The sequence below is a fragment of the Scyliorhinus canicula genome, chromosome 19 (assembly GCF_902713615.1).
Source record: "Scyliorhinus canicula chromosome 19, sScyCan1.1, whole genome shotgun sequence".
Taxonomy (NCBI): Eukaryota; Metazoa; Chordata; class Chondrichthyes; order Carcharhiniformes; family Scyliorhinidae; genus Scyliorhinus; species Scyliorhinus canicula.
In genome coordinates, this window is record NC_052164.1 from 15,546,753 (window position 1) to 15,561,116 (window position 14,364).

The window sequence follows — 14,364 nt, forward strand, 5'->3', positions numbered from 1 at the left end:
AATGTGTAAAGTTTGGCTCTTCCATCAACTGGCTTTCTGCAGAACGCTGTGACAGCAACAAACTATTCAATTCTATAATAACGCTGCCCATCGCTCTGTGATTCCATCTCATCCCTGTGCTTATTTGCTCTTGTCTTCTGCCCGGTAATTTTTTGCTTCACCCTATCTCTCTCTCTCTCTCTTTGCTTCCTCGTGGAACCCTGCAGCTAGAACTGGAGAAAGTCACCACAGAACAGCTCTCCCTGATGCAGGAGCAGAACGACCTCATCAAGAAGCAGAAGCGTAGCGATAAATATTTCTCGGCGAAAGCCCGCAGCCTCTCCTTGCTCGGGATGCATCCTGTGGAAGAGGACGATGGTGGGATGTCGGAAGGAAGTGGCGACGGTAAGTTAACCGTTTCATTGCTCGATGCCACTCTTCAGTCCTTTGCACGCTGCGGCAGTATGCTTCCGATGAAGCCGCCTTTTAACTCAGGACAGCTTGGTGGAGCACTTGAGCTTGAGAAAGCACTCCAACAGTTTGACAGAAAACAGACTTGCGGCCTGAAATGTCACAGCCTCACTGCTGTGGAAGCCGCTAAGTAAGGACCGCACTTCCATTTATGTAAGTGGAGATCCTTTCAAGTGTAATGAAAAGTTATAATGAAGGGAAACGCAACCACCAAACTGCAAACACGAATTGGGAGCGGGAGTAGGCTATTCAGCCCCTCGAACCTACCCCGCTATTCGATAAGATCGAATTGTGGCCTCAACTCAATTTTCCAGTCTGCCCACCATAACCTTTGACTCCCTTGTCAATCCAAAAAAAATTAACTCATCCTTGAACATACTCAGCGACCCAGTCTCCACCGCTCTCTGGGAAGAGAATCCTATACACGAACGACTCCTGAGAGAAAAAATTTCACCTCCTCCGTGATTGTAGCATTTTCCCTATGACAGAGGTTAGGCTGACTGGCCAGTAGTTTACTGCTTTCTGCCCCCTTCCTATCTTGAATAGAGGTGTCACATTTCAATCCATTGGGACTTGTCCAGAATCTAAGGAATTTTGGAAGATTACAGCCAACATCTACTATCTCTACAGTCACTTTTTTTTTAAAGTCCCAGGATGAAAGCCTTCTGGGATCTTGTCAGTCTTTAATTCTAATAGTTTTCCACCTACCTTTTTCCCAGAAATTATGATTGTTTTAAGTTCCTCCCTCCATTTTACCTCTTGATTTTCAATTATTCTTAGAATAGAATCCTTACAGTGCGGAAGGAGGCCATTTGGCCCATCGAGTCTGCACCGCTCTTCTGAAAGAGCTCTCCAAACAAGTCCACTCTTAATAACCTATCCCAAAAACCCCTGAACCTAACCTCCACATCTTTGGACACTAAGGGGCAACTTAACATGGCCAATCCACCTAACCCACACATCTTTGGACTGTGTGAGGAAACCCATCCAGACACAGGGAGGATGTGCAAATGCCACACAGAGAGTCACCCGAGGACGGAATCTAACCTGGGTCCCTGGTGCTCTGAGGCAGCAGTGCTAACCACTGTGCCTGCCCCCGTGCCGCCCAAGTCTCTGGAATCTTGGGAAGTTTCCACGGGCAACAAGGAGTTACATGATCAGACCATCTGTTTTTCGCAATGCGGATTGAAGGACAAATGTTGCAGGGAAACTGGGAGAACGTCCCTTATCTTTGAAAAATGCCATACAACCATCTCGTTCACAGGAGAGGGGCCTGTTATGATTTAGGCTTAGTGTCTGAACTGAAAGACAGCAGCTCCAATACTGCAGCCCTCCCTCAGTACCACACTAGATTATGGTAGGATTTTCCGAGCCTTCTTGCCGCCAAGACCTTCCCTGGTCTTGCAGAGGGCGATCCTCTGCGGCGGGTTCCCTGGCGACCCCCATCCAGCGGGACCCCGGCAGTGGCCAATGCCAAGTCACCTCCGCTGTCTAGAAAGCACGCCGGGAGAGGGGGGGAGGGGGTTTGGGGAAATTTCCTCTCTATGTGTTTGAAGTCCCTGGCGTGAGACTTGAACTCAACTAAACGTGAGCCAACCATTTCCTGGAACAAAGGCAAATTCCGAGGCAGTGCGACACGTCCCTCTTATGTTTCTCTATGGAGCGAGCGATGTACTGGCCTAGAAACTAAACACCAATAAGGACCTCTTGGCTCATGTGACTTGTAATGGAGGGAAACAATGAAGGGAAAAAGAGAACGTTTTTGTGTATGAAAATCAGTTTTCGTTTTGGTCTGTTCAGAACATAAAGTACTGCTTTTGTCTCCACTTGAGTGGGAGTGGGGGGGGGGGGGGGGGGGTCAAAGACCAGGTTAACTCGATCACTTCTGTTTCAGAGAGGGGCCACCTGACCACCGTGTCTTGGATAGTGCGGAGGGAAGCCAGTAACACCTGCCACACTTTCAGAGTCACCTGTCATTCTGCCACCTGGTGGTGAGGAGGTCTTGCATCCTCCCAGACTCTAATACTGTAGCACTGTTTAAGTTGGCAGAAGGTATTGGGCCGCTTGTCCCTTAGCACCTCACTGGTGGCTCCCCTGCAACACCTCCGTCACAAGCTGGGATCTGGGTCTGGGTCATAAACATGGCATCAGTGCCTCCCCTTGACTTGCCTTCTCATGATTGATTGACAGGAGGTGTAGAGCAATAAGCTGCGTATGTGTGGCACCGTTGCACCATAGTAAAGCACTCAAAATTGCTTCACAGGAGGGCTGTCAAATGAAACATGCTGGTTTGATATGACCCTACTGTTTTTTTTTATTCTTTCACAGAGGTTCAGTCTCAATCAATTGATACCTGGGGGGAAGCATTGGTGTGGGTGATGGCAGAATGTTCTCTTTAATAATTTATGTCTCTAAAATGGACAGTAACTTTAATCATAGAGTCATAGTCCTACAATTTTACAGCACAGAAAGAGGCCCTTTAACCCATCATGTCTGCACTGGCCATCAAGCACCTATCTATTCTAATCCCATTTTCCAGCACTTGATCTGTAGCTTTTAGGTTTCTGCCCCTTATTGATCTGAAGCACAGGTTTGAATGTTTGGTGAAGACCAGATTAGGCAGCGATGCCTCCCATAGTTCACTATCCAGTGAGCAATCGATGGTATATGTGAGACTCCCGACGTGAGTGTGTATGTAACGGGTGTGGTGCCCCGTCTCTGTTTGTCATTGCCTGCAGTTGCCCAATAGGCACTCCCTCCGGTTGGGAATCTGTGCTGGGAACATGTATCCGTTTCTCATATCGACCAAATGAGTGTCGGGGAGCTTGGGTGAGACTGCAGAATGCCCGCGACTGTTGGAACTGCACCCCTTTAGGGAATTTAGTGGCCTCAAGCGAGGGGGTGGGGGGAGAGAGGGAGACAGAGAGAAAATTGGTGGACTCATCTGGAACTTGCAAAGAGCAGTGTTTGGGCTTTCCCCACCTGCACACTCAACAACCCACAACTTTCCATATTCACTTGAACAGGTGTAGAATGGTGAGCGCAGCACCCCAGCCAGTATCTCTCCCGCTGCAATCCTTCATGGCCTCCGACTCTCTCCTTTCTTGAGCAATTACAAGTTTTAAAAAGGGGCAAACGACTTCTCACTAGGTGGGGTTTAATGGAGGCAACGGGGTCTCGGGAGCCCCCCCCCCACCCCCCCTCCCCTGCCATCGCTTTTCAGGACGGCCTGCCATTTTAAGCGCTACTCAGTTGAGTGGCCAGTGGCGGGCCTACTCTGAGATCAAGGGCGCCATGGGGACAAAACCCACCCGCTGAGAGCTGCTGGCCAATCAGGGGCTGGCGGCTGTGTTGCATGGCTTTGCCCAGCACAGATGGCCAACCAGAGGGAGTGCCAATTGCGCAACCGTCTGCAATCACTGGAGGCGGGTGTTTCTCTTGGTATGAAACCAGCCCAAGCCACAGAATTGCCGATCAGCTACCCACCCTGCCTCTCCCTCCACCGGGGGCCCACAAACAATCCGCACGGTTTTTCTTGTCATGCTCCCCTCATGGTGAGCCACCTGCCTGCTGCTCCGTTAATTGGCCATTTCAGGGCCTTAATCCCGAGAGCTCCCGCCAAGGATTTAATTGGGGTGGAGGGAGAAGGTGGTAGGAACTCCACTGCTACCCTCCCGCCTGATTAATCCCCCCCCCCTCCCCCCCCCCCCCCCCCCCACTCCACCACCGTACTCTCCATGGGGGAGGGCATGTAATTCTGGCACTGTGTGCCCTGCCCCATCTAGTGGCTCCATTGAGAACTGACAAAACGTAACTTGTCAGTGAGCGATTTGGTTGAAACATGTAAGGCGGGGCAGCATGGTGGCACAGTGGGTTAGCACTGCTGCCTCACGGCGTCGAGGTCCCAGGTTCGGTCCCAGCTCTAGGACACTGTCCGTGTGGAGTTTACACTTTCTCCCTGTGTTTGCGTGGGTTTCGCCCCCACAACCCATAGATGTGCAGGTTAGGTTGATTGGCCACGCTAAATTGCCCCTTAATTGGAAAAAATTAATTGGGTACTCTAAATTTTTAAAAAAAGAAACACATACGTGTGGGATTCTCTGCTGGCTGGAGGGGGGCTTTTGCGAGAGCTGGTGTGGGGTGGCAAGGGGATGTCCAGGGGGGCACTATCTGGCAGGTCAGGTCCGCACGTGGCCGGTGCCATGTTGTAATCATAGACTCTACAGTGCAGAAGGAAGCCATTCAGCCCATCGAGTCTGCACCGGCCCTTAAGTGGAAAGAGCACTCCACTTAAGCCCCGCGCCTCCACTCTATTCCCGTAACCCCACCTAACCTTTTTGGACACTGAGGGCAATTGAGCTTGGCCAGTCCACCTAACCTGCACGTGTTTGGACTGTGCAAGGAAACCAGATCACCCGGAGGAATCCCATACACCCACGGGGAGAACGTGCAGTCTCCACACTGACTGGACCCAAGCCGGGAATCGAACCTGGGACCCTGGAGCTGTGAAGCAACTGTGCGAACCACTGTGCTGCCCGCTGCAGGTCATGGCCATGCGCATGCGCGGCCACGGACCCGGCAATCCTCCGGCCGTTTATTTCGTAAAGGCCGTGCGTTTTATGTGGCGCGGCTGCTGGCCGCTCGGTGCTGAGGCCTCGCCGATTCTTTTCGACGTAGAACTGGACACTTCCTCCAGAGCAGGCCTCAAAATTGGAGAATCCAGTCCATAGGATCCTATGGGGCCACCGTTTAAAAATAAGGGGCCGCTCATTGAAGACAGAGATGAGGAGATTTTATTTCTCTCGGAGGGCGTGAGTCTGGAACTCTGTTCCTCAAAAGGAGGAGTCTTTCAATACTTTTAAGGCAGAGGTGGATAGTGTCTTGGTGAGCAAGGGGGTGTAAGGTTATCGGGGGTCGGTGGAAGGTCACAGTCAGATCAGCCATGATCTTATTGAAAGGTGGAGCAGACTCGAGGGGTCGAATAGCCTCCTCCTAATTCTTACGTTTGGATCTGAGCTCAAAGGTCCCTCGAGTTACAGATCCAAACTCATTAACTTAACTCTGTGTCCTCTGGTTACCCACTGGGCTCACAGGATGTCAGACTGAGAGACTGGGATCCTTTTGCCTCTGATAGAGTTGCCAGCTTCTGCAGAGAGAGAGAGAGATAGAGGGAGGGGAAAATGTAGCAGTGAGTAGCTGGTACTGGCTGTTCATAACTGCAGTCAGGCAGGCCAAGAAATGGCATCTGACGGGATGTGCTGCAGGCAAGTGAGATCTCAAAACACCTGTTAAATTAAAATATTGCCTTAATTGTAGAGCAGTGACCTGAGCTTGTGATAGATCAACAGTTCCCCACGAGGTCCAGTGAGCTTTGATGGCTAGTCTGTGGTTCAGAATAACACCAGCAGTGTTGGTTCGATTCCCCTTCTGGCTGAGGTAGACATGGGACCTGCCTCCTGGTTCTACCTCCTGAGAGTGAAAGGCATTGGAAAACCATCACTGCCAAAAACTGGGCTCAGGATGAACATAGAACATAAAGTGCAGAAGGAGGCCATTCGGCCCATCGAGTCTGCACCGACCCACTTAAGCCCTCACTTCCACTCTATCCCTGTAAACCCAAAAACCCCTCCTCACCTTCTTGGTCACTAAGGGCAATTTATCATGGCCAATCGACCTAACCTGCACGTCTTTGGACTGTGGGAGGAAACCGGAGCACCCGGCGGAAACCCACGCACACACGGGGAGAATGTGCAGCTCTGCACAGACAGTGACCCAGCGGGGAATCGAACCTGGGACCCTGCCATTGTGAAGCCACAGTGCTAACCACTTGTGCTACCGTGCTGCCGGTATGAAAGATCAGCGGAAAAGGTGGTCAGAGCACCCATTCCACAACAGAAGTGTGCGTGTGTGTTGACAACCTCCAATTCCATCATTCGTTAAGTGTTTCTGGCGAGGGGCTAATGATGATGAGATGAGGACAGTACTGTAAGAAGACCGAACGGTATCTGCTTTGCAATCAAACGTTAATGCTTAAAACTGCAGGTGTCACTTTCCTAATGTTGTCCTTTTGATGCAGATGCCTCTGAGGATATGACATCAAACTCCAGTCTCGCACCATCTCCTTGCCCCTCAGACATTCCCAGCACCTTCAGACCATGCCAGAGCAAAACCAAGCAGATGATCCAGCTGGCACTGATTGACGAGGGGTTACGAGTGGCCCAGCAACACGCCTCACCCAGTACCGAGGAAGGGGAGAGGATCAGCCCCAGAATCAAACAGGAAGCTTTTTCCGGTAAATAAAGTTTTTGTGCGCCACAGAGATCTGCACACTGCATGTCTATGTGCTCCATTCACTCTGAAGTAATGTGCTATAATGCGGGCCAGATGTATTCGGTGACTTCTTCTCATCATGGTAGACGGATGTTTTGTATTTGAAATCCCAGCTGGGCCCTCTGCTGGGAAATGGTTCCAGTTACCGGCAGCCTTCCAGCACCTCACTTGAGCAGTCGAGAATCCAGCAGAAAGAGTTGGATCTTCCAGCCAAGCCCACTCCTGTTTCCTCCCATTATTCTTCCACGTGCTGATTCCAACAGGAATCTCTGGATCGATCCATCGCGCCATCCACCCCCCCCCCCCCCCCCCCCCCCCCCCCCGACAACCTAGTTAGATGAGAATGAGGTGAGAGTGACGTCTAATGATATCATGGATGCATTTGACCACATAAGTATCAGGCAATGAGCAGTCCACAAGCTACAAAGGCACAAATCAGGAGTGCAATGGAATACTCTCCGCTTGCCTGGATGAGTGCAGCTCCAACAACACTCAAGAAGCTCAACACTGGCAGCGCAGTGGTTAGCACTGCTGCCTCACGGCGTCGAGGATTCAGGTTCGATCCCGGCCCCGGGTGACTATCCGTGTGGAGTTTGCACATTCTCCCCATGTCTGCGCGGGTCTCAGCCCCCAAAACACAAAAAGATGTGCAGGGTAGGTGAATTGGCCGCAATAAATTGTCCCTTAATTGGAAAAAAAATCAATTGGATACTCTAAATTCAAAACAAAGAAGCTCAACACCATCCAGGACAAGGGCAGCCCGCTTTATTGGTGCCCCTTCCACAAATAATCGCACCTTCTACCACCAATGAACAGTACCATGTGTACCATCTACAAGATGCACTGCAGGAACTTACCAAGGCTCCTTAGACAGCACCTTCCAAAGCCACTGCCACTACCATCTAGAAGGCCAAGGGCAGGAGACACATGGAACACAACCACCTGGAGGTTCACCTCCAAGTCACACACCATCCCCACTTGGAAATATATCGCCTTTCCTTCACTATGTCAAAATCCTGGAACTCTCTCCCTAACATCACTGTGGGAGTACCTACAAGGATTGCAGTGGTTCAAGACGGCAGCTCACCACCACCCTTTCAAGGGCAATTAGCGATGGGCAATGGATGCTGGCCTAGCCAACAATGCCCATATTCCTTGAATTAATAAAAATAAAAATCTGCATAGGTGCTGGTGGTTGCATTTGGCAAGGGCAGAAGATGAAAATTGGGGTGGGGGGGGGGGGATAAAACACCCCTTTCTCTTCACCCACCTACATTCCTGCACTCTTGCATTTTTGCAACCACCTTTTATTTTTATTTTTGTTTTAAATTTAGAGTACCCAATTATTTTTTTTTCCAATTACGGGGGAATTTTAGTGTGGCCAGTCCACCTAACCTACACATCTTTGGGTTGTGGGGGTGAAACCTCCGCAGGCACGGGGAGAATGTGCAAACTCAGGGCCAGGATTCGAATCGGGGTCCTCAGTGCTGCCGTCCCAGTGCTAACCACTGCGCCGCATGCCGCCCCTCCTTGCGGCCTCCTTGCCTGAGAATGTTGCACCTCATGACGATCTGCACCTACACTGGGTAATACCAGCTTCTCTACAATTCATTGCCGGCCATTAGGTTTTCTACGTCGGATTGGGAAATCTGCCTCTTGTCAGCTGTGACTGGGGTCATGAGCTTCATAGGCGGGAATCAGGACTCCAGTGAGCTTCCCGAGTGTCCAGCTTACACACATCCTCCAAAATGATCATTTTATCCCTTTCGCTGAGAAGCCTAATCAAAGGATCGAGGCCTAAAATGTGGAATTACTGGGATTTGAGGAGCTTTTGGTAATGAGGATGAGAAACTCAAGTCGCTCCATTGATAATAACCAACAGATTAGCCATGAAGCAGAATTTCAAGGAGGAGCAAGTGCTGCATTGCGAATGTCCCTGGATTGGTTCCCCAGAGACCCAGGCGAATTCAGTTCATAAAAATCTGAACTATAAAGCTAGGGTCAGGAATAGCGATCATGAAACTATCATCCTGTTTTGTTTTTTTAAATATCTACCTGGTTCACTGATCTCCTTGAGAGAAGGAAATCTGCCATCCTTAACTGGCCTGGCCTATTACAATGAGGTTGACTCTTAACTGCCCTCCACAATGGCCGGGCCAGCCACTCAGTTCAAGGGCAATTCGGGATGGGCAACAAATGCTGACCTTTCCAATGACCCCCATACAAGAATTTAAAAAAAGATCCAGCATTTGTTTTTATATATTTAGAGTACCCAATTCATGTTTTCCAATTAAGGGGCAATTTAGCGTGGCCAATTCACCCAGCCTGCACATCTTTGGGATGTGGGGGTGAAACCCAGGCAAACACGGAGAGAATGTGCAAACTCCACACGGACAATGACCCAGAGCCGGGTTCGAACCTGGGACCTCGGCGCCATGAGGCAGCAGGGCTAACCCACTGCGCCACCATGCTACCCTGAAAGCCCTGTTCAACTAAAAGCTGTACAAATGCTTTTAGGTGTATATTCTTTACAAACCTCCTGTCAATTTGTAGATCCCTGTTGTTTCCTTGTTTTTAAAAAAATTTAGAGCACCCAATTCAGTCTTTCCAATTAAGGATCAATTTAGCGTGGCCAATCCACCTAACCTGCACATCTTTGGGCTGTGGGGGCGAAACCCACGCAGACACTGGGAGAATGTGCAAACTCCACACGGGCAGTGACGCAGTGCGAGGATCGAACCTGGGACCTCGGTGCTGTGAGGCAGCAGTGCTAGCCACTGCGCCACCGAGCTGCCCCGTTGTGTCCTTGTTGCTCTGAAGATTTAAGCCCACGTTATCGGGGGGGCAGGGGATGGGATTTTATCGGGGAGTAAGTAAGAGAATTAAAAACAAAAATCATCCGGCAGGGTAAGTAGGAACAAATGTCTAATCACCTCCTCAGAAAATCCGAGAGTTTTGCACAGCCTGTGAACTATTTCTGGGGGAGAGGCAGATAACGCTGACATTTCAGCACTTTCTGTTTCTGATTCAACTTTGCAACAGTCTCAGTTTATTAACCGATTACCTTCTAACGTGGACTCACTGTTGCTATCAGTGTGGTGTGGGGAAATACAATGCTTTAACCCTGAGCTCACAACAGTTTTTGCGTTCCTAGTGGTCCAGAATTTTATTTCGGAAGCCAGTCCCGAAAGGATAGAAGTTGCTCTTGCCCCCGAACGCTTTCTTTCAGCTTAAGAATATATAGGCTCCATATATTCCTATCCCTCCATCGTGATGTTATAATGGACCTTTACTCCCATTTTGAAACAGCATATCCAAAGCCCAGAATGCTACAACACCAAATTGCACTTGGATGGCAATGTCAACATAGTGAGAGATCGCAATGTGCTTTTAGAGACAGGAGATCAGACACCAAAGGCATGAATGAAGTTTTTGAGAAGCCTTTTCGAGAGGGCAGAGATGTCACATTTTGGGAATAAAATTCCACAGTTCAAGGCCAAAGTCTCTGGGTGGGGTTTTCCAGCCCCATCCTGATGGCGAGATCTTCCCAGGGTTCCCTGACGGCGGGAAGGGTGAGCCACAGAAAAGCTGAGCCGCCTCGCCATTGGAAAAATGAGGTGGGGGGCTGCCCTCTGTAACCAATATAAGCAAAGTATTTGCAGTGTGAAGTGAGGAACAGGACTGTGGTTAATAATTATTATTATTGTCACAAGTAGGCTTACATGAACACTGCAATGAAGTTAATGTGAAAATCCCCTAGTCGCCACACTCTGGTGCCTGTTCGGGTACACTGATACAGAATGTCCAAATTACCTAACAAGCACGTCTTTTGGGACTTGTGGGAGGAAACGGGATCACCCGGGGGAAACCCCCGCAGACACGGGGAGAACGTGCAGACTCCACACGGTAACCCAAGTTGGGAATTGAACCTAGGTCCCTGGCCCTGTGAAACCACAGTGCTAACCACTGCGCCCCCCCGTAGATGGAGACTTAGACCATCCAATGTTTTACAGGACATTTTTTGCTTTTGTGGATCAGCGAGTATTTATTGTAGGACTTTGAGTCTATGATGTGGAAGATTCCACACGGCCAGTGGGAGAAATGAACGTCACGAGCCAGATGAACTGGTCCCCTTTAAAGCCTTTTATCATATTTCTTTCTCTATTGTTACAGAAGATGAAGAGAATTACAAGGAGGATTCTGATGTTACATCAAACCGCAACTCATGAACTTTCACTTAGTGACTAGACATTTTTAAAGTGTAATGGATTAGGTTCCTTTTTTTAATTCATTCAGGTACAAAAGTATTTATTCATTTTTTTCTAATTAATAAAACATCTTTTTTTTTTACTTGTGTAACTTTGATGAATTACTTTTTGGAGTATTTCAGTTATTTCTGTATATACTGACGATTGCTAAACCAGCAACCGGATAGTTAGTGACCGTTCCTTTTTTTTTTACTTCACAGATTCAGGAATTAGAGTATTTTTTTTTTGCCTTTTTTTTAGTTTCTGTCACTGTAAGTGAATGTCATTCAGTGATTGTCTGATTCCAGACCGCAATAACACAATAAATATTTACTGCTTTGTGAAACTTGCTGTTTAAAGTGCATCTTGTTATCGTTTTCTGTGCCCCTTCGCGGTGCCACCCTCTCTGGTGATACCCTCTCCTGTCTTACTCATTGAGCCAGTGGTAGTTTTCCCACTCCTGCATTTTCTGACTGAGGTTCAGTAATTCCCCATCTGAAGTAATAACTTTTTTTTTCTTTATAAATTTAGAGTACCCAATTTATTTTATTCCAATTAACGGGCAGTTTAGCGTGGCCAATTCACCTACCAGGCACATCTTTGGGTTGTGGGGGTGAAACCAACGCAGACACGGGGAGAATGTGCAATCTCCACACGGACAGTGACCCAGGGCCGGGATCGAACCTGGGACCTCGGCGGCGTGAGGCAGCAGTGCTAGCCACTGCGCCACCATGCTACCCGAGAAGCAATAACTGTTAAGGTCACACTTATAAAAAAAAAAAATTTTTTAAATTTAGATTACCCAATTATTTTTTCCAATTAAGGGGCAATTTAGCGTGGCCAATCCACCTACTCTGCACATTTTTGGGTTGCGGGGGCGAAACCCACGCAGACACGGGGAGAATGTGCAAACTCCACACAGACAGTGACCCAGAGCCGGGATCGAACCTGGGACCTCAGCGCCGTGAGGCGGTTGTGCTAACCACTAGGCCACCGTGCTGCCCTCTTAAGGTCACACATGACAGTGTGTCCAGGTCACAACGTCACACATGTGAACCACGGCAGTTATGGACAACCCCAATCCAGTCCACATCTGACACCCAAAAGGCGTGTACGTTTGGAGGGTAATTGGCAGCATGAATCCTGGAGCAGTCCATTATTAAATTCGAGTGAGCACCAGCCTCTTTGAGCTGAATGAAACCCTGACCCGAGAATCTAGTCCACCCAGTACTATATCCTCACTCCACTTGAACAATAACTACTCTAAAGTGGAGATTTCATTTTAACCTGGATAACTGTTGGGTTTGTTTCGGGTGTTAAAGATCTGTGGAATTCGCTACCCCAGAGTGTGGTAGATGCAGGGACAGTGAGTAAATTTAAAGAGGCGTTAGACGCTGCTTTGGGTGTTTAGGTCTTTCTCGGGGTACAAATTAAATTTGGACAAGAGTGAATACTTTGTGGTGTCTCGGCCGGGGTTGGGGGGGCTGCCATTCCATTGGGCAGGGACTCACTTTAGATACCTGGGGGGCAGGTTGATCGGGATTGGGGAGGGGGGGAGGGGGTGTCCGTAGCTGCATTTCTAGTTTGGTGGGGACGATGAAAGCTCATCTGGCAAGGTGGGATGGTCTCCCTCTGTCACTGGCGGGTCGGGTACAGGCGGTTAAAATGAACGTGCTGGTGCGATTTCTGTTTATTTTCCAATGTCTCCCGGTTTTTTAGAGATTTTTTGGATCTCTAGGCATTTTTTAGAGATTTGAAGGGATGATTACCTCGTTCATATGGGGAAGGAAGGTGGCCAGAGTTAGAAAGGTGCTGCTACAGAGGGGCGAGCAATTTTGGGTCTTTCGAACCTGATGTATTATTATTGGGCGGCGAATGTGGAGAAGGTACGGAGCTGATTCAGAGGGGTTGACTCCCAATGGGTCAGAATGGAGGAGAGTTTGTGTAGAGGGTCGGGATTGAAGGCGCTAGCAACAGCGCCGCTCCCGACAGCCCCGGGGAGAAACTCAGTGAGTCTGGTAGTAATAGCTTCATTGAGAATTTGGAGGCAGTTTTGCCAGCACTTTGGGTTGGGGACAGGGTCAAGGGAAATGCCGATTCGAGGGAATCATGGATTTGAGCCAGGGAAGTGGGGTGGAAATTTTCAGAGATAGGAGGAGACAGGAATTAGGACACGGAAAGATTTGTTTCTTGGGGGTCGATTTGCAGGATTGAAGGAGCTGGGAGCAAAGTATGGGCTGGAGCAGGGGGAAATATTTAGAATCATGCTCGTTCGAGACTTTGCCAGAAAGGAGATAGAGAGCTTCCCGGCTTCCACATTGCTGGAGGGGGTGCTGATGACAGGGGGATTGGAGAAGGGCTAGTATCGGCGGTTTACGGGGCTATTTTGGAAGGGATCAAGGCAAAGTGGGAGGACGATTTGGGAGAGGGTATGGAGGAGGGGTTCTGGTGTGAGGTGCTCCGGAGAGTGTACGCCTCCGCTTTGTGTGCGAGGTTGGGGCTGATGCAGCTGAAGGTGGTGTATAGAGCAAACCTCACAAGGGCGAGGATGAGCCGGCTCTTTGAGGGGGTAGAAGATGTGTGTGAACGTTGCGGGGGGAGGGGGGGGGGGGGGGGGTGCACGAATCACGTTCATATGTGTTGGTCCTGTCCAGAGCTGGAGGATTACTGGAAGGAGGTTTTTAGGGTAATCTCTAAAGTGGTGCGTGAAACTGGACCCAGGTCCTCGGGAGGCCATATTCGGGGTGTCTGACCAGCCGGGGTTGGAAATGGGTGCGGAGGCGGATGTCGTAGCCTTCACCTCACTGATCCCTGAAGGCGGATCCTGTTGGGATGGAGATCAACCTCTCCACCCTGTGCCCTGGCGTGGCGGGGGGACTTGCTGGAATTCTTGACTCTTGAGAAGGTCATATTTAAACTGAGGGGAAGGACAGAGGGGTTCTACAATTCATGGGCGTTATTCATTATGCACTTTCGAGAATTGGATAACATCGAACATTAGGGCGGGGTGCTGGGAGGGTTGGGGGGAGGGGGCTGGGAGGGTTGGGGGGAGGGAGGGCTGCTGGGAGGGTTGGGGGGAGGGGGACTGTATGTCTTAATGATGACTATGGGTGGTTCCTGATTCCTTTTTTGTTATTTCTTTATGTTAACATGCGGGTTAATGTTTGAGAGTTTGGTGGGAGGATGTGGTTGTTGTTATTGATATGGGGGATTGACATTACATTCGTTACTGATTATTGTTTAAATTTGGGAGAAAATGTGAAAATATTTATTTTTAAAAAAGAAGAGTTAGACAGATATTTAATTGATACTGGGTTGAAGAGTTATGGAGAACGGG

At 49.3% G+C, this 14,364-nt stretch overlaps 1 protein-coding gene across 4 annotated transcripts in view; it reads left to right on the forward strand.

Moving 5' to 3' along the window:
• LOC119954200 (NGFI-A-binding protein 1-like) overlaps positions 1-11,373 on the forward strand; it is a 59,624-nt gene extending 48,251 nt beyond the window's left edge. For all 4 annotated transcript variants that reach the window (XM_038779215.1, XM_038779216.1, XM_038779217.1 and 1 more), the window contains 3 exons: positions 207-384; positions 6,527-6,742; positions 10,954-11,373. In XM_038779215.1, the coding sequence (XP_038635143.1) occupies positions 207-384; positions 6,527-6,742; positions 10,954-11,009 (450 nt within the window). In that variant the 3' untranslated portion in view covers positions 11,010-11,373. The remainder of the gene's footprint in view (positions 1-206; positions 385-6,526; positions 6,743-10,953) is intronic.
• The last annotated feature ends 2,991 nt before the right edge of the window (positions 11,374-14,364 follow it).